General features: G+C 39.8%; 3 protein-coding genes across 3 annotated transcripts; 2 read left to right on the top strand and 1 right to left on the bottom strand.

The window, feature by feature from the left end:
• The first annotated feature begins 280 nt into the window (after nt 1-280).
• Nucleotides 281-8,702, top strand: LOC110043139 (transforming growth factor-beta-induced protein ig-h3-like). Its single transcript, XM_020748562.2, has 8 exons — nt 281-535; nt 3,206-3,289; nt 3,375-3,454; nt 4,065-4,393; nt 5,021-5,293; nt 5,957-6,167; nt 6,603-6,919; nt 7,845-8,702. Exons 1-8 carry the CDS (start codon nt 342-344, stop codon nt 8,460-8,462), a joined length of 2,106 nt encoding a protein of 701 aa, XP_020604221.2. The 5' UTR covers nt 281-341; the 3' UTR covers nt 8,463-8,702.
• A 571-nt stretch (nt 8,703-9,273) lies between these two features.
• On the bottom strand, nt 9,274-20,856 carry LOC110043272 (uncharacterized). The gene is made up of 11 exons (XM_089291376.1): nt 20,646-20,856; nt 19,386-19,523; nt 18,196-18,218; nt 16,848-16,879; nt 16,465-16,522; nt 15,714-15,813; nt 14,718-14,829; nt 13,171-13,213; nt 12,915-12,985; nt 12,410-12,518; nt 9,274-11,709 (listed from the first exon to the last, which is right to left on the bottom strand). Exons 1-11 carry the CDS (start codon nt 20,854-20,856, stop codon nt 11,485-11,487), a joined length of 1,122 nt encoding a protein of 373 aa, XP_089147502.1. The 3' UTR covers nt 9,274-11,484.
• A 131-nt stretch (nt 20,857-20,987) lies between these two features.
• LOC110043140 (coiled-coil domain-containing protein 167-like) lies at nt 20,988-25,826 on the top strand. The gene is made up of 4 exons (XM_020748564.2): nt 20,988-21,114; nt 25,032-25,126; nt 25,257-25,309; nt 25,634-25,826. The coding sequence occupies exons 1-4, from the start codon at nt 21,094-21,096 to the stop codon at nt 25,735-25,737; spliced, it is 273 nt and encodes a 90-aa protein (XP_020604223.1). The 5' UTR covers nt 20,988-21,093; the 3' UTR covers nt 25,738-25,826.
• Nucleotides 25,827-26,439: the final 613 nt, after the last annotated feature.

The following is a 26,439-nucleotide window of genomic DNA, read 5'->3' as shown; positions in this document are numbered from 1 at the left end:
ATAGTTCCTCGACAGAAACACTCCAGTCGAGAAGTTTCCTCGTAAAACTGAGTACACCACTAGGAGTACATCCCCGACTTTCCCGCTGGACACTTTCCTCAAGTTATTTTTGCAATGATACCACTAAACTCGTCCGTTGAAGGCGGTATAAAGTTATATTTGGGACGAAAAGTTTCTTTAATTTCTGCCTGTTCTACGATGATCATTGACGCCTGCTCGCGCTGCCTGTGTCGTATCTTCGTTTGATTGACAGATTTGACAGATATTTCACATTTTCTGAGAGTTTCCGCCATTCACTCCTGACCTTAACTTTCTACAAAGACACGTAGAAAGTAATCCAAATGGCGAAGTTATTGTTGTTTTATTTGCTCATTCTCAGTTCCTCGTTAGGGCTTAGCTCATCATCGGATTGGTGGAGTCCTTATAAGTGGCGAGAATACTGGGAAGACTGGTGGCAGAAACTTGAAATTGGTCAAAGCGAAGGAGTTCTACAGCCACAACAGAGCAAACCAGAGATTTTACCGAGTGGTGAAGGGTAGGTATATAATAAAGTTATGCTATGCATTCGTGGGGAAGAAAACACTGCTCGGCCCAGCGAAAGAATTGGCATAGAAAAAGTCGTGGCAATATTCGGACAATCCTGTCCCAGTGTCACGCGTATTATATCTGAAGCTCGGTTCGTTCTTTCACGTATCTGTTTTGCCTCGTTTCTCGTCTCATTTCTTACGATTCTTCGAATTTCTTCGAACTTAGGATTGTTTATGTCTGAGAACGCGTTCAAGGTAATCGAATCGGGAGGATCTTGATTTTATCTTTATAAATTCGAGTCGTGATGATAATAAACGCATGTTTCGCTCTTAAATGTTTATTTTGAGAAATATTATGATGACATTTCAACGATTGCCTGAATTCTCCAGTGACGAAACATCTAGTGCTTCGGCATACACAGATAATGGTTCATAATGACATCATATTAACTTCTTTTGTCCGATTTGTATAAAATCTCAGGGTTTTCTTCAAAATTAAATTTACCATTGAAGCCTCAGGAAAGATCACTGAATATTAGATGACACTTTGTTGCTGAAACGAAATTACTTTTCGACTCGCACGGAGCAGAAAGCTCTCTTGAAGGTCATTTTTCCCCGGGATGTGATTAACTCCGTATTGAAAGACCGGAAGGATAGCCTAAAATGTCAATCATCTCCCGCCCTCAGCCTTATTTCTCGTCGTCTTTCGCGCGGGGATTTATAAGCCGCTGAGGGCGGAGGATGCCGGCCCGGGGATTTATGAGCCGCTGAGGGCGGAAGATGCCGGCCCGGGGATTTATAGGTCGCTGAGGGCGGAGGATGCCGGCCCAGGGATTTATAGGCCGCTGAGGGCGGGAGATGCCGGCCCGGGGATTTATAGGCCGCTGAGGGCGGGAGATGCCGGTCCGGGGATTTATAGGTCGCTGAGGGCGGAAGATGCTGGACTCACCTTTCAGGCTACCAGAAGGATAGTAACTGAAACAATGGAAGGTTTCTGTTCCGTGATTTCCTGAGGCCATGACAATCTTGTTTTGGGATGTTCCATTATACTTTTATTTTTGAAGAGAGTGCTGAATACTCAATAACCTTTCTTGCACGCAAAAACTAGAAAAAAGAAAATGTTTTGAACTGAGCCACAAAAATATATGTATCGAGCAAGTAAAGGAAGAAACTCATGCACTATCGGAAGTTAGAAAAGCTATTTACTTTGATTATATTAAATGATATATTTGAATATTAGATGACACTTTGTCGCTGAAACGGAATTACTTTTCAACTCCCACGGAGCAGAAATACGTGATAGGCGTATCAGCTGTCGAACACGATGAAAGTCTACAGGAAGGGAGGTTTAAAAGTGAAGTGTCATTTCGACAACTTCATTTAAACCATGAATTTTTTACTGCATTTTTTTCTTTACTGTTACCCAATAAGGGATCTTCTTATAAGTAAAAGGATTAGCGTTTTTAATTATAAAATTGCTAATCCTTCGGTTTTTATGAAGAGTTCTCATTGAATAGTCATCCGCAAAAAAATCCACCAAAAATGTCAAGTGTTCACGGTTTAATTGTTTTCACTGTATGTTTGCGATCTAGATCTGCTTTCTAATTCAACAGTCGAACAGACGGATAAAGAGAATAAAGATAATCATCAACTAAACATTTGCAGCCAGTAAGTGAAATTCACAAGCGATGAACCTCTGTTTTATTACCTCTTTTCTGAGGGGGGTAGGGGAAATTTTTCTGACCGAGAATAGTTTAGCGAACGCAAGCTGACTCCACGTTCGTCGAGTGAACCAAGTGACCCCTCACGCTTCACTCTTCATGCCTCATGCTTCACCTTTCACGCTTCACGTTTCACGTATTACGCGTGCGATCGACATGCTCTTTACTGCTAGTAGTTTGTTCAGTTGTTCTGTTTCTTTAATCTCTACACAATAAAGTTTCCTTACTGCGCTGCTACTCTAGAAAACCAACGTCTTAGCTGAGCGCCTGGGACAGGCTACATATTCTTTCTGTAGGCACATTTTAAAAGATCACAGGCGCTTATCACTGACTAAGTGGCAGCAGCCCTGAAACTTATGGACTTTTCAATATCATCACCGCCACTAACATTTTGAACTTACTTTATTATGGTGGCGCTACGCAGTTACTATCCATATCATGATAAGTACAGTCGAACCTCCAATAACGGAGGCCACCGCTGGCCACTATTTTTGGCCCGAGGGACAGTCCATACATTCACTCTTATTTTAATCTCTCTACCACGGCCACCTCTCCACAACAGCAACGGCCACTAAAACTCGTCCAAACTGCGACAATAACCTCTCCACAACGGCCAGTTAATCAACGACTGACGAATGGTGTATACAAAACCCCATTTTGTATTGTAAAAGGTCACAAAACTTGATCCGTACGGCGCGTCATTGGTCTCTGTTTCTATAAAGTTTCTGTTTTATTGATACATTTTGATTTATATATGCTAAAATAAGCATTTGAATGACAATGTTGCAGCCCAAAAGCACGTGTCATATTAGACCCTTACCTCCCCTTAACGGCCACCTCTCTGCAATGACCACCTTCCTCTGTCCCCAAGGTGGCCGTTGTGGAGAGGTTCGACTGTGTTCTAGTCTTTGTCATAGCAGCTTATTTTAATTTTATCATCTCCTTCTTCATCTTTAGGCCAAATGTTTGTACACATCGGATTCCCATAGGAATATTTCGAAAATGCAGGAAGATACCCGGGAAGCGGAGACTTCAGTGTAGGTACGTTAATTACATTCCTAAACCGCCAGAATGATGACTTCCTGGAAGCTTACGAGTCTGTGACTGTTTCTCTTTTATTGCGCAGGACCGAACAGCATTATTTGACAGAATATCGGTGCTGTCCCGGATATACCCAAGTGGAAGGAAGTCCCGGATGCCCAAAAGGTATGACCATATCGGTACCGTGCGATTGGGCTGGAACGAATCACAGTGCGCGATTGAGAAGGCTCGTAATATTGAGTAGTGTTTGTTTTAGTGGCTGTGAAGTTTGTTTAGTACATCTGTTTCATATCGTGAAGGACTTTAGATGCCTATTTTACGTTATTTTAGCCAAGCCTGCATGCAGACGTCTCGTGTTTCGCATGTTTCACTTTTCTGCGTGAAACAAATGAAGCACTGGACAGAATGCAGTTTAAGGCTCTACCGACAGATATTCATAGTCAAGTGCGCACATCGTAAATTTTGAAAACAAGTTTCCAAATTTATTCTAAATAAATAACCCAGGTTATGTGTCATGCTATGGTATCAAGAAACAAATAATATTATTGTAAGAAGAACTGAAAACTTGTTAAAAGTCCCAACTGGTTGAAGGTTGACTAGTTGGCTATTTGCAAGACGTAGCGCAGTTGAATTCGCTGAGGACCGCCGAACACAAATCCATCTAGCGGCAGGGAGGAGGATTTGATCCCGGGACTTCCGGATTACAAGTCCAGCCCCCTAACCTCTCGGCAACGCTGCATCATTTTGTGATCTTTGGGTGCCATTTCTTTTTCAGAACTTTACACTTCAAATAAGAAAATAATGGAGGTGGCAGAGTCTCTTGACCTGGGTGAATTTACAAAACTAATGAAGGCTTCTGGTCTTTCGTCTGAGCTGGACGCTGACACGCGTTACACGGCATTTGTACCATCAGACCAAGCGTTCTCTGCCTTGCCAAAAGAAACTTTAGAAGAGCTTGCTAACAACAAGGAGATACTTCGCGAAACGCTTCTGTTGCATTTGGCGGCTGGAAAGATTGTCACTGAAACAATGAAAGACAACAGAAAGATAATAACACTAGACGGCTCGCAAGAACTGCGCATCAATGTGGCGGAAGACGGAGAGGTAACACAACAATTCTTGAACTCGTACTGTCTTCTATTATAGCTCATTATTCCCTCGTTGCCAGGCTCCCTCGTGTATCTGGCCCCCGCTTCCTTTTTTTCCCCTCCCTTGGTTTCCCTACCATCCAGTGCCGTTGCTTGTTGCCAAGAGCCCTTGTTTCTTGGTTCTCTCGTACCGTCTTTCCTTCGCCCCCTCCTTCACTCATTCTCCCCTTCCCTAGTCCAGTCCCTGAACTCTCTCTTCCCTGCTCAATATAGGTGTTGAACCCAGGCGAGAGAAGAGTCGCCGCAGAATTTTCTAAAAGAAATAGAAAACAGGCTCCCTGTGTTTCAAAAACTCGATAGTAACACGGTTCATGTTTTCCATCTCTTAAAAGAGCGAGCGGAGAAGAGAGAGTCCAGAGACTGGACCAGAGGCATATCACCTAGAATAGGTGACATGCTTGTGACTGGACTTAACGTTCACACGTTTTATCGCTGCTTCGCTTTCCCTGTTTATTACATCCCCGTTTATTTTGTTCCCCTGTCGTTGCATCGATCCCCTGCGCCTCTTGACTTCGTTCTCCCGTTCCTTCGCGTTTTTATGGCGTGTTCGGAAGCTATACTTATCCTTTCACTCTTTTGACAGACAATCGTGATACAAGGAGGAGAAATTGTTGTCTCAAACCAAGGGGCAAGTAATGGAATCATTCACGTTATTGACAGAGTGCTGAAACCAGCCGTCGGTAACATTGGAGATATTCTAAAGAGCGATCCAAACTTCAGTATCTTTTCACAAATGATCGAGAATTCCGCAATGAACTTCACCAACATGACCTTGTTCGCACCCACCGATCAGGCTTTTGAAATGATGGACCGCGAGAGACTGGAAAACCTTCTTTCCAATGACGAATGTGTTGAGGTACGTTGTACAGGTCTAGTGGAAAGAACGATATTGATTCTGACTCTTTTGGTAAATAAAACATCATTTTAAAGGCAATATAGGACCTATTAGGCTCAATGTCCGCAGTTCACTGGAGTCTGGTCTACTTTCCTCCCTGAGTTAGCGCTGGGGAGGAGCGCGGGCTCCTTTCCCGAACAGGGGTTAGTAATCGAGAACAGGACCGTATTGGCCCATTACATCATTTGACGATAAAAGAGAGTTAGGCTGAGAACAAAAAAATCACCAGACCTATTTCATAACACGCTATAAAGACTTGTCGATGCATTTCAGGTCTGGAATGAGAGTAGAATCATAAAAAGGGTGGAAAACTAGATGCTTCACGTGTCCTGCAACAAGTTAAAGTTGCAAGAGCAGAGAATAGCCCCACACACCTCTCCTGAAGATTCAAGGGAGCACCTTCCTACTCCCCAACCACCTACTTCGCTACGCCATTCCCGAACAACTTGCCCCGGACTGGACTACCGTCGTCTGGATTTCACTGACCAGTCTCGATGTGTCCGAATCATCTTACGTGATGAAAGTGGCAAAGCAAATAACTGTAGTTAACGAATTTTCGCTTCTATTTGATTTTCCAACTAGTTTATTAGACTGAAAACTGTTCCACATTGATTACTATTGCAGAAATTTGTCAAGTATCACATGCTGCCCAAGCCAATTTACACAGCCGCGCTGGACAACGGTCGCTACACCACTGTGGAAGGACATTTCGTCGATATTAAACTAGGTGGCGAAGGACAGATCGAAGTAAACGACGCCATGGTGACGGATGCTGACGTCAGTGCCAATAATGGAATCATTCATACTATTAACAAAGTATTGATGCCTGTTTCAGGTAAAAAAATATTCTCAGAAGAAATCAGTTTGCATAGTACCCTCAAATTGTAATCTCCATGACTCGATGTGTTTAAGGGAAGGAGTGTTGCGTGACCTCTCAGTCAATGGCTACGAATGGGACTGACCCCACTGCAGTCCATTAATTGTCACGCAATACCTTTCTCCAAGTAAAGAAAATGTGAAATGGAAATGTAATTTTGCGTGACGTCCATTGTTCTTTGCTTGGTTTGAAATTCTGCAACTCTGCAGTAAAAGCGTTCGAAATAATTTGTATGGGTGTGGACGTGGATTGGAAGGGCTTCAACGCGAGAAAAGGAAACAGATCGCATTATCTAAAATACTCTTTGAGAGAATGTAGTTATAAATCAAGACGCCATTATCAGATTCTTATTTGCTGCGACCTCAAGCGTGGTTTTAACCATCTTTCTTTTAGCAATGAATCTCTTGGAAGTGGTCAAAGTTCTGAACCTCACAACACTCATTAAGTACCTGGACGCCACCGGCCTTTCTACCACTTTAAAGGAGGAACAGGGGCCGTTTACGCTGTTTGCTCCAACTGACAAAGCTTTCGAGGCTTTACCCGAGTCAACCAAGCAGTCCCTACTTGAAGATCCCGCCAAACTCAAGGGGCTGCTCGCTTACCACATACTTCCTGAGAGGAAGTGGACGTACGAATTTGGGAAGGATTCGCTGGTGAATTCTCTCAACGAGCCCGACAAACTCCGTCTTAATTCATTCAGATATGGCAAGGTATGGTGAGGATTAAGCTGTCCATATCAAAAGATGGTCATCATGGCATGAGTTGTAATTTTTTAGGAAATTCGTTAGTAGTTTGCCAGTAGCTCTTTTGTCTGTTAAAAAACCTCGTCGTTATATATTGAAGAAATAAAGATTGGCGCGCGTTAACCCTCGAAACTGCACGTTAAAGAGAATCTTCGCCGAAAGTTCAATATGTCATCCCGGCCTACACGCGAGGGTTCATATATGTATTATATATTATATTATATTATATATGGGTTATCGACCAAGCTTGTTCGGTCAAGATGGCTGGATAGTGGCCAAGTTCTTTTTTTATATGGCCTCTGCTTCGGCTTCGGGGAAATTTTGCGGGACACAGCGCGTAATCCCTAACGGGCAAGACAGCTCCACCTTACCCGCTCGGTTAGCCAATCACAGCACAGTACTTGTTTCATTTTCACTACTCACAGAGTTAGCCATATAATAAATATGGGTTATTGACCAAGCTTGAGGTCAAGATGGCTAGATATTGGCCAAGTTCCTTTTTTGCGTGTTTTATATGTTTGTTTGTGTTCTCATAAACTCGCAAAAAAAGAACCAGGCCAATTTGGGGGAATTTTATATAGTGCCATCTTGCCCGCTCGAATAGCCAATCACAGCGCAAGATTTGAATCGTCTTGCCCGTTTAGTAAAACGACTTCACAACCAATCAGAAAGCGCGAACGTCGGTCTAGGTATATATTCCTAAGCTCGGTAACTAAAGCACTTCAAAACTATTTCATTACTTAACCATTGTTACCACAAAGATCGAAACTTTTTTAAAAAGCTTTCCATAAGCACGAGTGTAACTAGCGCCTTCATTTTCCTCGCCCTTTAAAATATAAAGTATTGGAAGCCTTGTAACGTACGGTAATTTGAACTGGTCTTTTGTTTGAAGGTACACTCCGTCAACGGCGCATGCTTAACTAAAGCCAATATTGAAGCCTGCAATGGAGTCATCCATGTTATTCACAAAGTGCTGCTACCACCAACCAAGACAATCTACGACGTCATCAACTCTGATCCTCGCTTCCTAACACTCATGGAGGCCATAAACGTCACCACGCTCGCGCCAGTCCTCAAGAACCCAGCCGCCTCGTTAACCCTGTTCGCGCCAACGAACTGGGCTTTTGCCAAACTCGAACTCAGGTCTCCTGGATCAATGGAAGGTCTTCTCGCTCACCCTGAAGAGCTGACAGAAGTTCTTCAGCATCATTTGGTAAACGGGACGCTGTACACGTGCGGTATTCACTGCAAATTCAGTTACTGGTCGCTGTTCAGCAACCACTTCTCCGTGTTTTCCACGGCTCGTGGCGTCCTTAAAGTACGCTATGGCTGGAACGGACGAGTGTATGTCAATGGCATGCGCATTATCGACCTCGATCTACCGACAACGAATGGAGTTATTCACGTGATTGATGACGTGTTGGAGCTGTATCCACAGGGATACCGCAAACTGAGGCGTCAAGCGCACACTCACAGGGCGAGTCACGGCAAAAAACGGCGCTTACATTAAACACAACTAAAATGTCCTCGCTTTGACGTGCCTATAAGAAACGCAAATGCACTTGTGCTTGTTTTAGTTAAAAGTTTGACCATTCGAAAAACACACGCTTTTGACGAATTTCTGTAGACATTCTTGCATATCGTGGAACTTAACGGTCATAACAGAGGTCTATTTTTTGTGTAAATTGACTGCAAAGCTGACATATCCTCAGGTGTGACGAAGAATTAAACAAACTAATCACGCTGGCAATGACTTAGCTGTGGTTACAGGAGACTTGGAAAATGACAAGGGGGGTATTCCGGTGTAACCGATTTAATCCGAAAAAAAAACCCTGCAGCTTATATGAAGGAAGATTGTCCCTAGTAGGAGGTTCATCCTCCATACCGAGCCCCCGACCATGCGCTGGATACTTTTTCATGCATTGTTTATAAATAGCGGGGTGACCCTAGATGGAGTGTCACCGAGTGTCACCGCTTTGAAGACAAGGGACCCTGGGGGCGAGTCAACCTTCATGGGTACAAGTCGGGGCATAAAGGGCATGCGCGATGCGGGGAGACAGGTTTTTGGCTCGGTCAGCAGGAACCAAACTCTTTTTATATGAACGTTTGGTAATGGTGACTCGGAGATTAGGGCAACTTTCCCCATAAAAACAAATATAACCCCGTTATTTTATTACAACCAACCTTTAACCGAGAACTGCCTTAGAAATTTGCGTAGTGTGCATTAGAAGGAAGAGGGACTTCCTTAGCCGTGAGTGGAGGGAAAGGAAAGGAAAACAAAGAAAAAGAATCGAGAATATAACAACAGGGTCCTCGAAGTCTGCCATTTTGTTGGTTTATCTCATGACGTCAATTGAGTTTAACCCACTTCATAACCCATTTCAGTGCGGCCGCTCATAAAATATAACCCCGTTATTTTATCATAACCAACCTTTAACCGAGTTAAGTTGTTTAGAACTTTTAACCAGGTTTCTAAAAAATAACCCCAGTTAACTCTCTTAGTGCGGCCGCAGTCAGTATCACAATGTAACTAATTACACTGTATCATTTGACTCTGCTGCCAGACAAGTACAGCTTATAAATCAGTTTCAAAAATACTCAGTTTAAGTTCGAAATAAAATCAAAAATAACTCCTCAAGTTGTTCAGTCCTGCAGTCAGGCTGTTCCATCCGCATTGCGCTTAAGCTCAGAGCTAGAGTTTCTCTTTTAGTTACTTAATTCTTCAAAGGGCCGCTACTTTCGGGAAAGCCGTTACTTTAGGGGGAACCGTTACTTTCGTGGCTCAATAGGACGTTAAAAAATTAACGTAACTTTCAGGAAGCCGTTAGTTTCGGGGAAGGGGGGAGAAGTTACTTTCGGAATTCCACGGTATTCAGTAAACCCTTGTTTACGAATTTACTTTGTATTATTATAATTATCGCTATTTTTAAACATTGTCAAAATAACCTATTTCTTCTTTCCTTATAATTTGCCGTTTGACCGAACCAGCAATGGATTACCTTGCTTTGATCTCACGTACCTCCCCAGTAACAATCATTTATTTGTGAAGTAATATTTAGAGTGCTAGTAACTGGTTTGTTAAGTATCTTACTGTAAATTATCTGTCGACTGTAACTCCGGTTGCGTTTTGCCTCTTGTGGTACTTCTTAAACTTTTTTCATCACACCAAGTGGATGATATACAGCTATGAGAAAATCGTAAACAGCGGATTGTCAGGGTCTTAAGCGTTTTTGTGGGCGAGTAAAAAAAGAGTTAAGGGACAATACTAGAATTATCTAACCAGAAGTCTAGCAAAACCGAAGAAGGTGAAGTCAGTCACTACTCCGCGCTAAACTATACGTAGAGCCAGAGGTGACATAAACAGTTTCAGCCGCGTTAACGAGCGTTAAGTTATGCGTTAGCCGAAAAAAAGGAATTCGAAATAGTCGAAATCGAGTGTTTTACACTCAAAAACCACTTGTAAAATTACATGAAACAACCTAACACCTATGACCTGGCGTTACAGGCCCCACGCCGCATCCAGTAATACTAAGCTATATAGTGCTTTGAATTGTTCGCCGTTGCGCACAATAAATCTACTTTTTCCCTTTAAGGTGGCCGAACACAGTTTTCGCGCGCGCTTTTGCTGATGCAATTCAGCGCGCGCACAAGGATTGAAAAAAACATGCCTTCAATAGAGCGATCATTTTATTTACTCAACACCCGCACTATATGCGCTATTTTTCTCCCTTATTGAACGGAGTGCATTGATGCCTTTAGTCTTATATTACAAAGCTATGTTAAAAAAGTTAACGACGCAAAGAACCCAGCAATTCTCAGCTTTTTCTTTGTTACCGAAAGAACCCAGTTAAATGCAGTGCATGCGCAGTTGCTCGAAAAATTGAGACCGATTGCTTTTGCAGAAACTTGCCGATTTCTAACGATCCAGTCGATAGAATTTCAAGAAATTTGGCAAAAAAATAATTCAGAAACCACGCGAATGATCTATCGCAAAAAAATCTGAATTTTAACATAGGGAATTTTTAATAATACAGAACATGCAGTGAAAACGATTTACGGCGAATTACGAAAGTCGCCTATGTCAAAATTTTATTAAAACAGTGTTGACAGAACGGATTTAATGTCAGTTTATAGTGGGCAAATGATGAAAAAAATCTAACGACTGAATTTTTTTAAAATAAACAAAAACCATTTTTTAAGCCTTGTTTTCAACCAGCCCCGTTGCCATGGCAACAGCACTCACCTCAGCCAAAATGTGAGAATGAACCCTTCTGTGGTTAACCTTGACTCTTGCAAAAAACGGGCGCCAAAGCATAAATAGCTTTAAAGTAATAGTGAATTAGGCAGAGGCTCTTGAAAACTGTGTCCGGCCACCTTAATTTAGCCGAAATGGACGTCGCAATGAATTCCGTCGATTCTGCAAGGCAGATTATTCAGACTCTGCCCTACCTAGAACGTTCATATACGGTCATATACTTACTATAAAAATAATTTAAAGCCTCTAACAAAATAACACGATAATTTCTTTTTGGCTAAATTTCAAGATAGCGGTTTTTATCAGAGAACCAAATGAGGCGGTCATCTCGTATATGTCCAACGCGAAGCCGCTGATCATTCGGTTTGACTGTTGCCTCGAAATTGTAAGTCTTCTCAACTTGCACTGCAGGCTCATAATCACACTGACCAGTTCTCAAGGCAGAAGGTATTTCAAGCTGAGTCAGGTTTGCAGTGAAATAACCATTCACTGCCATGAATTTCTACAGTACAGAAGAAAAAGAACAAAAAGTAAAGCTTCAGAAATGTTCTTGATAATTATGTGCTATATCAATTGACTTTTGGAGAATTTCTTGTAAGACACACGTTACTCTCACAGTGCCTCTCTCCACCAAAGAGTATAGATGGGTACCGAATTGTTGGGACAACCTGAGAATGCTGGAGAGCAACCTACCATGGACAAGAATTCCATCTCATTCAACAGGGGAGGGGGTGGTGAGATAACTCCTCGTTTCACGTTACGAGAACGGGGACAACCTAATGGTCGCTGTTGGCCACTGGGCTTTGTGATCCCTTACTGTTAGGGAAAAAGGGCAAATTCTGTATTAAGTTTTAATACTGACAGACGGGATTTTTGACGCACGCGAAGAGAACAAACGTTATCCTTGCCTAGATAGAAGTTGTAAAGAAGCTTTCCAATTGGCCATTTTCGATATATTAAAATCCTAACTTGGCTCCGAGGCTTGGGGGAATAAAGCATAAGAAATGACATCGAGGTGGAAGGATGAGTAAGAAATTTGTTTTGTTTTATTCCCCCAAGCCTCGAAGCCATGCTAGAATTTTAATAAATCGAAAATGGCCCGTTGGAAACAGTTGCCAAGACTGAAGTTAGCTATGGCCGCCAAAATGATATCATTCCCTTTAGAGAAAGACAGGAGAGTAAGAAAAACTCCTAACCCGTACCTTTTCAGCATCATAAAGCATTACCAACCCTGAGTAGACGGGCCAGTTGGGCGTAGGAACAAACTCCGTCTTATTTATTGCATCTGTGCTGAACTGAATGAATCCCCATCTACAGGTACAAGCAAAAAAAAAAAAAACAGGAATAAAGGAACCTACTTTAAAATTATGCGCTTTCTTCGCGGCTGAAACGAATTTTTGCATAACATTGGGACTTGGAAAAGTGGTGGGATTATCTGGAGTGGGACTGGGCAGAGATACGAAAATTCGTTGTGCACCTCTTTCCAACCAGGAATCAAAAACTGCTGCTGGTGAATTATTAGGACAACCAGACAAAAGCTGACGGGGAGGCAACCCTATAGACGGAAATCCTACCCAGGCCTGGCTTAGCAGCAACATTCCTAGTCGTTACAAACTATAGAAACTGAATTAAAATGTCGACCTGTCAAGCCATACGAGGCATCGAAGAGGCTTTACCCACCATTCTATTGCATGTACATGTACGTACCTTTCTGGAAGGTGCATGTTAATGGCACTTTGTGAGGACCACACCCAATTGTCTTCAGGTACATTTGGAACCTGTCAGAAAAAAAAAAACATCGGACGCAGTGATGACCCTACCCAATTGTCTTTGGGTGCCTTAGGAACACGTAAGAAAACAAGTATTCAGACATAATGCATTGCTTTTAACCCCTGTCACAGGTATCACAGGTATTGAGTATCAGCAAATGGGAGATTTTACAGCGTGCATCCAATATACCAACCTTTTCATAATGTCCATGGACATTCCTAACACGCCACTCAACCCTACACAGAAAAAGACAATATTATCATTGCTGTAATAATAATAACAAAAATAAAAATCATCATCATCATCATTTGAAAATATTGAAGGGTTGCAGCCAGGACAAAATTTTTACCAATATATAATGATAGTCATTTATATAACGCTTTTTCCATAAATGTCCAAACGCACTTTACAGTGTGCATAGTAAAATAAAATTATAAAACCTAAGACAAAATTTACAAGTTCATCACTGGTATAAAACTGTTGGCGCATATTACTATGTAATTTGTAATAGGTCTCAATTGCTTGCAACCCTTGTAAGCACGAATCCCGTTGAAGCCCTGATTTTTTCAGGCTTCTTCTTTCCAATTGCTTAAATTGGAAAATTTACTGCGATGATCATCCTTCACTTTCATCTACAACCGCAGTTCATATATGAATTATTTCATATAAACTTCACATCATTTCACTCTTCACGGGAAGATATGAACTCAATAAATTGACCTCGCTCCCAATATGTGGCTTCATAGCTCAGTTGGTAGAGCATCACACCGGCATCGCGGAGGTCAGGGGTTCGAATCCCGTTGAAGCCCTGATTTTTTCAGGCTTCTTCTTTTCAATTGCTTAAATTGGAAAATTTACTGCGATGATCATCCTTCACTTTCAACCCTTGATCTGTTTTGCTTTTTAATGCCTGTTTGGTGTTTGGCCACCCTACCCTAGATCACTCAGGAAGCTTACTTGCAGCCGACTGTATTGATCTCTAGAATTAAACCACTCATTCCAATTATATAGTCTTGTGAAAAAAATGTAATCAAAATGGTGATAAAGACAAGCTGTAAGAAGTACTTCCTCCTTGCAACCTCTGGTTCAGAAATAAGCCCCAGCCCCAAATCTCATATACTGAAATCTTTAAGACTGATAACAAGCACTTCTCCATATAAACACACAGTGTTAGACAGAGATTAATAGGAAATCCACCATAGAAGTTCGAGTAACAAGCAAACAAAAACTTTGTAGCGAGATTATTTACATCGTATTGCAAACTTCTCTGAGACTCTTAAATATCTTCTCAAGAGAAATCATTCCTAACAACACCACGGTCAAAAACAAAGTTTTGAAGTTCATATGATCATGAAACACTTGGAAATATTGGTGAAATGAAACTGATGATGAAGTTTTACCTGTTTGCACAATTTCTCTGAACTTAAATATTTATTTCCTTGCCTTCCCATGGTAAATTGTGTCTGATGTTATTTCAGGCAAATATTTAAAATAATATCTTTACTTTTTAGAAAATGCAAAAAGGACTGTAAAATACTTAAAATTATTCTGGTACAAGGTTTTTGTCCACTAAAAATTGAAATTGCTTTATTTCCTATCGGATTTCATCTTAACTTCTTCCGATTAGATGTACAGTGCAGAAGCTTGTTACTTTGAGAGTAGATTCCCCAGAATAAAATTTGTCATCAGAATTTTGACAGGAAATTGTTTTTCATACCGAGGTTTGAGGTGTAAACTAACCTGCTAAAGTTTATCCTCCATTGATCCTTGTTCCTTGGTGGCGCTGACGCTGTGGGACTGTGATCAACAAGATTGTGGAATGGAAGAGCCAGCTCTACTGTCCAGTACTTGTCTTGAACATTGAGTGTAAAGAATGGAAACAACCCAATTAAATCAGCAGATATTTACAGCAGAATTTTACACTCAGGTAGGAAACAACCTTACTAGATAATATGCAAATAATTTTAATTTTATGAATAAAAACCTTGACATGTGCAACAATGAACTTTATGAGTAGGGTGGGTGTAAGATGATAAATTGACTGACTGAAAATGCTAGAGACACTAGCGTCCAATAGCGTTGTCTGTTGTGATATCTTCACTGTCAAATACTACATGTACAATACACTATATAAATTATTTCACAAAAAAGTGCCGTCCAGTCATGCAGGACAGGGAAATTTTCCTGCTGGGCAAGTAAGTCACCTGCCAAATAATATGTCAAATAAAAAGTAAATTATTTCAATACTTGGCACAGGGCAAGAAAAAAATTCAGAGCTGCTTGTCCAAAGGACAAGCTCAAATTTACGTTTTTTTAGCCTTGTTTCATTTACCATCCAAGGCCCCAGCAACCACCTCAAGCTCCCTGCACCAGGTGACCCAAGTCTCAACAAAACATTTTCAAGATGGATGGCTAATAAAATTTATCAGTACCTAATAACGTTTTTGAAGTGATCCATCCCCACATTTAGGTTCTAAATAATTATAATCTACTAATTTGTGTAACATTAATTTTTTGAACCAAAATGACCAGTAAAAAGCCTCATACATAGACTTGTATTTAATGTACTTGCTGAATTTGTCAGCACCTCTGTGAGAAGCTTCCCCCCTCATTTTTGTTACTCACCCACCTTTCCTCTTTGACACCCTTTTAGGAGAAAAAAAAGCTACAAGGGTTTAACAGAACTTTTACTAACAGTACTCATGAACTCAAATTGAATAGTTCATGATCAGTCACCTGGAACAGATGCGTTATTGATTGGTCCCGACACGTAAATTGCACTCTTCATGCTTGGCATCTCCCAGCTACTATTTGGTGTACCACCATTCAGATATGGCTGCAGGAAAGAGAAACCTTGTATGCATTTTACAGAATTTTTACAGAATTTTAGGTTCCTACATGTACTCAGTCTCCCTAATAAAAACACTGTTTGCTCAGCGTTTACTCAAACACCCAATGGCACATTTATTAAATTTCTCAACAGTTTAATGTGAGACTTTCAAGGATGGCCAACTTGACTGAATAAAACATAAAACTCCTCTTTTTTTGAAAACAAAAAGATAGCAACAACTTAAGCCACAGTTTGTAGTGTACCACGTATCTTTTGTTCACATTATTTTTATGTAGCTGCATAGGGGGTGTAAGTCTCATAAAATAAGCACCCGAACTTAGATGTGCTTAGATTAAGTGTTTCAAAGAGTGTGAACATTGCCTTGTTATTTCAAAGGGGTTTGGCACTTATTTAAAGACAGCACATTATAATGATAATAATTTTATTTTTTTGATAATTTTATTTTTATAATAAAAAATTATTTTATTTCGTTGAAATGTGTGGCACCGATTCTGGGATGGCACAAGCACTTATTGACATAAAAAGAATACAAAATCCAAGTGGAATGCAAAAGGTTTATCGATGACATTTATTTAGTACTGTACTTAGCATTTCTCATATCTTTTTCAAAATGCTGTGAAGAGCTAACTCACTCACCTTGTTTAGTTCAAGATCCCAGGTTGTGTTAATGGCATTTATTTCAAATTCCTTGTACCTGAGTAAGTAAAACCAAATCCCCTTATTAATTTTTTTCACTGTTAAACAGGAAGGCAACTCTTTTACTTATGTCTTATACCAAGATCAATGACTAATATTACTTTAATTCATTATTTACATCAGAACAGTTTTCAATTGAGTGTTGAAAGTAATCCAGCAATTATTTTCATTGGTTCTGGTTTTACTATGGTTTGAGATTGGCTGAATAGTCTTATTGGTGAGTAACTGGTAATTAGTTTTGGTCTTACGACACTTAGTTGAAAACCACTCTTACTAATGATTATCAAATTATTTCATTAATAAATATCGATTCCTCATCTCACCAGTGGGTATCTCCATCTGGATCCATAAATACCTGCCAAGTGATTAAAGAACAAGAAGGACAATAATTATTATTACTAACTGTTGATTGGAATCCTGATCTCTTAAACCCTCAATTTCTCCAACCTCCCTGTTTGTGGGAGGTATTATTTCATTGCAAGTTTAATTTCATCTCAACTCAAGTAAGCTATTACAGAACAATATTAAATTGTTTCCCTTGCAGGTTCTAGAAATATTGGGCTTTCATTGTACATGTATACATCACATTATACCATGCCATAAAAAATAGAGCCAATCAGAATACAGGAAAGCTGTAAGTTGTGTATTTAATAGTATTATGCCCAGCCTTCCCATGATGCACTGCACGCATGTCCCACCGATTGTGTTGGCCATTGTATTTTCTATGGCATGGTATAAAACAGAAATGCAAAGCTCTTTTGTGGTATACGTATGGGTTATTGACCAAGGGTGAGGTCAAGATGGCTGGATATTGGCCAAGTTCTTTTTTTGCGTGTTTATGGACCGAGACGGAGTCCAGGTCCATAAATACGCAAAAAAAGAATGAGGCCAATATCCAGCTATCTTGGCCGCACAAGCTTGGTCAATAAAGGATTTATTAGGAGGTAGTCCCGAGTGGGCAAGATAGCTCCATCTTGCCCGCTCGGGTAGCCAATCACAGCACAGGATTTGATTCATCTTGCCTGCTCACAGAGCTAGCCATATGATAACATGGAATATTCCACTTGTCACTTGTATTTTTTTTGGTATACATGTACACATTCACCTAAAGACTCGTGTGTATACTCAGAAAATACATGTGATTGGTGGGATACTCCATGGTACAACACTCAAAAGCATGGCATTAACTAGTACATGTACATGAATGTATGTGCAAATTTTGGATTTTTTCTAGATCTGGGTATAATATTCACATTATATACACATTATACAGGTGATAAACTTGATGACATACATGTAATATAGGCTTTAGAGGAGAACTCATCAAAATCTGTACCACTAGGTCATGACCTACATGTATGCCCTGGTTATAGCAAGAGAACCCAGACCTGTGCATCGCATTTCATGAATGCACAGAAAGGAGCATCCTGGCAAATTTTTGGCCCAACTGGAAAAAAATACTGGGAGATGAAAAATAAGGAGATGTAGAAACTCGTGCTGGTGACATTACTACTTAAAATAGGCCCTATTCACCATTTATTTCACTGACTTTGGAAATTTTATTAACATACTTTAATGTTATTTTCTTAGGGAGGGCCAGGGAAATATCTGCAGGAATGAAAAGCAAACCTATTGCTTCTTTCTTTATTGCAATTCCACAAATCAGCTTACCTCAAAATCATTATCTAGAAACACTGGAAATGAAAGAAATGTGCAGGTGATCAGGACAAAACTATTTACAAAATGAAGATACATAACAGTATATTGTACTCATTTGTATAAATAAAATTTTTCCCTTAATTGACAACATTGTATGTGCTAGGTTTAAAATTTTTAGGACTTTTCTGCAGGTTTTTGTGCTCTATGAATTATCGGTAAATGTAGTTGCCGCCATCTTTATTTTTTGCCACGGAAGATGAGATGCAGAGGGAGTAAAGATACTGCCTCCCCTGTTTTGCACGAACACGAAGTCCTTGCAGGATTATGTAAGGTCCCTAGGGACACATACCTCTATAAAAGGGATCACACGGTTCGAATCTCGCAGAGGGAATGTTATTTCATTAAGAGACACAAAGCCATACAGAGAAAGTATCATTATGATAACTTAAACGCAAGGTTTACAGACAGGAAAGGATTACAAGAATTGTACGTAGAATTATGACATATTTTCAGTTTGTATTAGCTCAAGGTAAGTTACAACAATTACGGCACAGAGCCTCAAAGTAATTGTAATTTGTTTCTTTTAGTTTGACTCTATACTTCTAGACAGAAGGAGTGCAAAAATAAATCCTAATAATTCCCAGCTGTTGAGGTCTAATTCAAGTCCAAATCATCCCCATTCCATCATGTCACAGAAACTGGGGTAAGCTCTGGTTGTTGGACACTATATAGAAAGATATGAGAGACAGCATTAAGGTTTATCAGTGGAGTGACTCCACTGACAGGTCCTGGGTTATGTCCTCCCTTTTTCCTGCTCCTTGCTGAAGTTATCCATGGTCAGGGGTGGATCCAGGATTTTTCTTAGAATGAAGTACACCACTAAGGAATGACGTAACTGACTGGTGAGTTAAACAAATTTTAAAAGCGAACATGAAGAATAAGGCTTCATCTCAGGGGGGTTGTATCCCCTATATCCTCCCTAGATCCACCCCTGATGGTTATCAGTGTGTTTTTAGGTGAAATAATCACTTCAGGCTACTGTTTGAGTGGCTTCCAGTTTCACCAAAAGTCATGCACGTGTTTCTGACAAACTTGTGTTGCAGACACTACATGTATGTACCATCCGTTTTAACAGGGTTAAATTTCCATCTGAAACATAGGCTAGTTTCTGACATAAATGATATGGTATGGCTGACATTTACCCACTGAGTCATGCTTTGTTTGGTTGGCCCACACATCTGTCTCCTGAAGAAAAGCTCCAACATACAAGTATTTGTCATCCCATCGCATTTTAGCATGAGTTCTGAAGCGGGGCTTTTTCCAATCTGATCCCTGAATATCTAGTTTGTGAATGGAAGAAAATTCAAAATATTAAACTTAGTCATTAACTGCTTGCTCTTAAAGTATGTAAAATGCATTGCCAGTGGCAGTCACAACCATGAATTTTCTGTTTGTGCAGAATATTGAAAAAAAAAATCCTCATTCAGATAATTAAATCGCCAAATTACCAATTTAACCATAGCATCCTATTCAAGTATACCCCCTTCCAGAGGTAGCTCGGGAAGTCAATAAAAAATACAGGCTGCAAACTGCAGACTACATCTATAGACTAGCCTTAACCTTAACAAAATACTCACTAAAGACTAATGCGTAACCTTTTAAATTGACTATAACCCTCCCTAAAACTAACCTATTCTGTGGCCTGTAGCACATACTTTTTAAACTGAGTAATATTTGGGGCAAGTATTCCAAGACAGTACATGCATGTAAGGTTTATCACTGACAGGACACTCTGAGACTGTATTCTAGAAATGCTGCTGGGTAATTAACCACTGGGCAATCTGAGGCAGCCCAACTTTTCCTCTGCACTACTCAACCCTGGCAAACATCAGCAACCTCACATCCAAAAAATTCTTCACACCTCCCCAATTCCTGCCTCACCTTAGCTTCAGAGATGTAGTCATGCCAGAGGGGTTTTTAACTGAGTGTTGTAAAACCAAAACCAAAGTAATCACTCTAGCCAATCACAAAGGACACAGATAATCCAGTGAACCAATCAAAACTCCAAGCAATTACATGTAGCTGACGCAAAGCACGGGAAAATGCATGCAAGTGAATCCCGATTGGTTTAGTTTTACTCCTGACTGGATGAAAAAGTGGCGCGAGTGTTTTAAACCAATCGGGTGGCGTAGTAAGTGCAATACCAAATACTTTTCGACACTCAAATGAAAACCGCTCCATAGTGAAAACTGTTGGTAATGTATAGCCGTTATTACAGTTACCTGCGGTTTGACGTACAAATGAGGCAAAAGGGTCATTTGCATGCATTTTTAAACAAAAGAAAATTTGACCGTAGACTCAACTGCAACAACAGCTACTGTTATTACTGAGAAGCCAGAAAACTACATGTAGTGGCTGGTGAAACAAAGAGAGTTTTTTGGCCAGACATAAAGTTAGGTCACCTATAAAATCCTCTGTCCAAGAAACACGAGTCCATGCTTTGTCGTCCAGCTTTCCATCAACATCAATCGATTCCTGCTCGTCCAAATGGTACACAACATAACTGCGCGGAAAAGGAAGAACACATTCTGATGGGTAACAGTTGGCGCACTGGAAAAACACTACGAGAACCCAGGTTGAAAGCAAAAGCAGCCAATAAGGCAACTGTTCCATCACTCTATTCTGTGAACGTCTTCCGGATTGTAAATATCATGAGACAGTCCGGGAATATCCACGTAAATTTGCTGAAAGTGAACTGAAGAACGGATCAAGACATCAGAGAATCCTTACTTCAAGAGCCCACAATTTTTGGTCAGTGGAAGTAGCTTTAGTTACCAGTGCCCTAAACCACTTTTTTTTGTAGCCTTGTTGTTTCTTTCTTTTCCGTTTTCTCTTTCTTTTCAGCGAAAGATGGCTACAATTGTAAGTCAGGTAAGTTTAAACAAATTGTTTTGAAACTAATGTTTAATGTTAACTGTGTGATTTAACATTGCTTGTCACAAAATAGCCAGTTTTTTCGCCCGTTCTAAGCAATAAAATCCTTTATTAGTTCCGAAATTACCTTAAGTGTCGGTCGTTCAGTGGGAAAAAATATTATTTTATAGCTAGCCCCAAAAAGCATCGACAAAGAAAACGACAACAGAGCAGAGAAATATCTTTTTAGCTGTGGGAAGCATAAATTATAATTCGATTTCATCATCGCAAATAAAAGCTGTTAAGTTGCTTTATTAATTATCCCTACAATTCATATAAAACATGCTGTTAGCAGTGCCTGTTGCGGGTTATGGACGCACTTTGAGAGATTGGAGAGCACTGGAGAAACTAGGGGCCTTGGATGTGCCTTGACTGAAAAATCCCCACACGAGGTTCATGCTAAGCCTGAACCAATTGTTTAAAATTGTTGTCATTAATGAACACTACATGAAGTGGAGGGATATGAATAGCTAAAAGATAAAATATGCTTCATTATGCTTTATTTCTGAGGCATAATGCAGAATAAATGGTCATGGTTCACTTGAAGAAAACTGCAAAGCCCAAATGAGCAGAACTTATCACAGTTTTCGACGCTTATGACAGGTAGGCAAAGCGGTCAGAAATTACAATGTTTGTATGGGAATCCGATGGCATATAATTTGTGAATTGCAACATTAAAATGCTAGGTACATGTAGAAGATTGTGTTCACCAAGTTTGGAGGATGCGGCTTGGCTAGAAGATGCTCAGTTAATTTTTCTAATTTTTGATAATTTGTCTGTAAAATTTGGCTGGGTAGACGGATGTCTAGACTCAGTTCACGGGAGAAAAATTGCAGACAAATGTGTGGAAAATTAGAAAAATAGCTGAGCATCTTCTAGCCAGGCTACATCCTTCAAACTTAGTGAATACAATCTTTTACCTTGTATTTTAATGGTTTGATTCAAAATGTGTGGATCCAGAAAATATTCATACCCCCACACGGAGGGTTTTTTTCCAGTATGACCCCACACCCCTCAGGATTTCCCGTTCCAGGGGGCTTCACAGTACTTCCCCCACCCCCTGGAATTTCCATGATTTTTTCTACTTGGGCCCCCCCTACCCCTCGGAAATTCCCTATTAATTGTAATAAAATTTAGCCACAGTTGCTTATAGTTACATTGTAGTCGAAGACATACTTTTTCACTGTGGACTGCAGACGCGGCACATTCCTTCATGTCATGTTAAAATGTTTGAACCAGTGTTTGAACTAATAAACAACTGACTTAGAAGCGCTTCACTCCCAAATGGCATAGCAGCTGACTTTTTCTTCATTAAAAGAAGTTTTCATGCTGTCAAGAATATCGAAACGTATATAAAGCTCTTTCAAATAACCCAGTCGAAGTTTTAATTTATGCATGGTCAAAACAACATATAGATGGTTTTCACTGTCACGCAACGAAAAAATAAATCGAACACTATTCAGTGGATAAAGTCGAGAAATTTTAATATTATAGGAGACTGAGGTAAAGGAGAAACTTCTCCAATTTTTGGGTCTCTGCGTTTTCCCAAACTTCAGATATTCATCGAAATGTTTTGCGCAAATTTACAGAGCCCAGTATGGAGCCGCCATGTTGGTGGAACTCTGTGCTCCACCAACATGGCGGCCGGAAAATAGTGCAAACATCTGGAACTTACTTTGGCTATCTAGGTGACTGATTATCTGAACTGAACCAACAAACATTTACACAAGCACTTTTCCTAACACTTTAACTCCCAAAAAGGCTAAAATTCACTAGATAAGTGTATATTTCTCCACAAACGCGATCGGAATGGTATGTCACGCACTGACATAACTCTGAACTTCAAACGGCACTGGTTTTTAAACCAAGCACACTATTGAGCTGAAAAGTTGTAAACAGATTTAAGTTTAGATCCCCTTATGCCTTGTGAGGATAAAAATTTTCGTGGCTCTTTAGTTTTGGATTTTGGAATTTGATGACGTCACGTGAAAACAATCTATTGAATTACTTTACACATGCGGTAAAGTCGTCACACAACATTTTTTTCAAAACAGCTGTTTCTCAAATGGTACTTTATTGTTTCTAATTTCACCAAAGGAATACACCAATTAGGTAATACGCTTTGTCTCTGTAGTTTGCAAATGATAGTAAAATCATTTTGTGCCTTTTTTTTTTAATTTGTCATACATTTCATACATGAGACATGCATTTTTCAGTCGTTCTATAAATGACCGAATGAAATCTCGGCTACCACTCCAACGCTCCTCGCTGTCCATGGCTACATATAGTTCAAGACAAATGGCTTTGAATCGACTTGGCTCACTTAGCAAATTATTAACTACATGGATAACGATGAAAATATTTGATAACCTAGTTACGGCAAGTCCGAAATGGAGGATAATTTTGTACGAGTATCAAACGAAATAAACAAAGAACGGTCCAAAGAACAAATCTGATTTAATTGACAGCATGATTAATGCTGGAAAAAGCTGCCATCTGAGCTGTGTTTAAGCTAAATCCAGCACAATCTTCAAATTGTAAAATATCATCATTGTTCATGTATTGCTGCACCTCTTCATCGACATTTTGTTCAACTTCACTTCCAACAAACACAATGCTCAGGATTCCCATCTGTCGTACGACGTCGGAAGAAAAATGGAAAATATATGACAAAGAATCGAGCGCTTATTTCGACGGATGGAACATTTCTGTTGGTTTAGTTACCTGAATTGATTGGGAAAGTACAATAGTGTTCATTCAATTGCATTTCACACCCACTGGAAAGAAAACCCTCCCCTTCGGAAATTTACCTATGTCAGACACCCCTACCCCTTGGAATTTCCGTGACCCTCCGTGGGGGATGGGGGTATGGATATTTTCTGGAACCACAGAATTGTGTAAAATTCAATTTTGGAAAAAAGTTATTTGCCATCAGATTCCCACGCAAACACTGTCATTTCTGACCGCTTTGCCTACCCATCAAGATAGCATCGAAAACCGCGATTAAGGTCTATTCAGATGTTGGAGATGATAACATTTTGCAATTGTGCTATTATACAATAGAAACGTATTTAAAAAAGCATAAAACTGCAAGACAATACTTACCAATCTGTGATGCCCCATCCCCAAATAAGTGTCGCACCCCTGAACAACAATGCAATGCTTGTTCGAAACGCTAATCAAATGAGTTCAAAAGTTGTGCTTATTTGAAGAGGCCATTGCCTGTGTTCACTGCAGTTACATGTTAAAAAGAGTGACAAGGATGCCGCTGTTGTTGCTGTTGTCATTGATAAAAATGAGAGGTTTCGTGTTTTATAATAATTCTACAGTTAGCAGTTTTGGTTAAGTGTCCTACTCTCATAGAATTACATCATCAATGCATTGAAAAATTTAATTACAGGCCTGGTGGTGCTGGTTTTGTTTTTCAAAACACACAGGAATCACATGTTCTAAAGGCATTCCTGGTCGAGTGTCGACTGATACTCTTGATCAATACCCTCGAACAACATCTCAATCAGTACTTGATGGACATCCCAGTCGATACTCGGTTGACACTTGATCGACACTTGATCGACACTTGATCGACACTTGATCAACAGTCGCTTGATAGTCAGCCGAGTGTCGACCAAAACATATACATCAATTGAAAATTAGTCAATTGTCGGCCAAGATGTCAATGGAGTGTCAACCGGGGTGTCGATGGAGTGTCAATCGAGTATCAATCAAGTGTCAATCAAGGGTTGATTGTGGGTATCGATCAAGGGTATCGATCGACACTCGACCATGGATGCCTTTAGTACAGATGATCCACACAAACTGTGTGCTGATGTCAGAAATGACAACTGAGTAATTTCTGTTAGATGTTTTTTTGCTAGATCGAGGATGTTGAAAATAACATAAGAGGGTGTGAAAATGAACTGGACATGATTGACAGAAGTCTTCGTTTAAAGAAAATGTCAGATGGTGAAAGGTAATCTTAACAATTGTTATTTACCTGAAAAAAAAAATTATCTGAGATTTGTGTTTAGCGGTACTCATTAAGACAAAATTGCATTCAGTAAAGTGATAGCATTCTCTTGTATATTTTTTATCTACTGCAGGGATGAATTAGTGAACAAACAAAAGCAATTAAAAGAAGAGATCAAAGAACATGGTGAGAATATGTAGCATGTATATTATTAAAAACTACTTGGCCACCAATAAGCAAAACCCCATTGTATTTCTGAATTCTCTTACAGACAAAGGAAGCGTGGTTGGCTTATTTTAACAAATTTGGTTGCAAGTTGCAAAGGAGGTGCTACAAACAACAACATTTTTTGCAATACTACCAAAAAAAGGGGATAGTCTTACTTTTCTGGCAGCGTACTTAATTATGTAACAATTATTGCGGGTCACTACATGTGAAATTTTTTTTGCATTCTGGACCTTGTAATTGAGATTTTGAGTTATTTCATTTTCTTCATGTTTCTCTCTACAGAGAAATTCCTAGGAACTCTACGTAAAGAAAACAGAAAATCCATGGTCATGTCAGTGGCAATCCTTGCACTCTTTGTTCTTGGATACCTGCTAATATGTAGCTGAACCTTATTGATACAAAATAAAAACCCTGTACATATATAGAAAACTGAATTTTATCATACAGAGAGATTAAAAACATTGAATGCTCTGAATGTTCAGCTGTTTCTGTGTAATTATATTTTAGATCCACTTTCAGCTCTCTCTGACTTTTGAATTAAATGTCAAAACATGGACAGTGCTTCATAATAATTATAGTAGAAGTCTCTCCCCACCCCCTTCCTGCTAAAATTAATCTTTCTACACTGTTTATCAATATCGCTTTTCATCTACTTTAATCCTTCCCTTCCACTATCTTGAGTAGACTGTGTGTTAATTGCAGGACAAACATAAACCAGAATTTGATAATTATGACAATAATGTGAAACCCAATTATTTATTTATTTATTTATTTATTTATTTTTGCATAATTTCGTGCAAAGAGACAAGCAGTTCCAGATTTTCCCCTACCCGTGCCATATGTTTTGAAATGGCCCACCCTTGTATCAACCACCAATGTCAAATTCTCACACCTGGGGACACATCAAATCATTAAATGTCATAAGAGGGATGTGTTAATGTCTCTATTTGATCAATAGCTAACCTCATCCAGACCCAGCTTTCTTCCAGTCTACACGCTTACCCAGTGTCATAGTGATTCGGGTTACCCCTGTACCCAAATCAGTAGCGGTACCCAAAGCACTGAAAGCATAAAATACCACAGACTGA

This window comes from Orbicella faveolata, unplaced genomic scaffold (genome assembly GCF_042242905.1).
Source record: "Orbicella faveolata isolate gen_17 unplaced genomic scaffold, um_ofav_v1 contig_24, whole genome shotgun sequence".
NCBI classification, from domain to species: Eukaryota; Metazoa; Cnidaria; class Anthozoa; order Scleractinia; family Merulinidae; genus Orbicella; species Orbicella faveolata.
Note: the sequence above shows the minus strand (reverse complement) of the source record. Positions and strands in the feature narration are given on the sequence as shown.

Excerpts from the sequence above, each read along its gene's own strand:
- LOC110043139 (XM_020748562.2), top strand. The coding sequence starts at position 342 with ATGGCGAAGTTATTGTTGTTTTATTTGCTCATTCTCAGTTCCTCGTTA. Across the intron at positions 3,455-4,064 it reads AAGTCCCGGATGCCCAAAAG|AACTTTACACTTCAAATAAG; the intron begins GTATGACCATAT and ends TTTCTTTTTCAG. Across the intron at positions 6,168-6,602 it reads AGTATTGATGCCTGTTTCAG|CAATGAATCTCTTGGAAGTG; the intron begins GTAAAAAAATAT and ends TCTTTCTTTTAG.
- LOC110043272 (XM_089291376.1), bottom strand. The coding sequence starts at position 20,856 with ATGGAACAGTTGCCTTATTGGCTGCTTTTGCTTTCAACCTGGGTTCTC. Across the intron at positions 16,523-16,847 it reads CCAGATGGAGATACCCACTG|GTACAAGGAATTTGAAATAA; the intron begins GTGAGATGAGGA and ends TTACTTACTCAG. Across the intron at positions 13,214-14,717 it reads TGGAGGATAAACTTTAGCAG|GGTTGAGTGGCGTGTTAGGA; the intron begins GTTAGTTTACAC and ends TTTTCTGTGTAG.
- LOC110043140 (XM_020748564.2), top strand. The coding sequence starts at position 21,094 with ATGGCTACAATTGTAAGTCAG. Across the intron at positions 21,115-25,031 it reads TGGCTACAATTGTAAGTCAG|ATCGAGGATGTTGAAAATAA; the intron begins GTAAGTTTAAAC and ends TTTTTTTGCTAG. Across the intron at positions 25,310-25,633 it reads AGAAGAGATCAAAGAACATG|AGAAATTCCTAGGAACTCTA; the intron begins GTGAGAATATGT and ends TTCTCTCTACAG.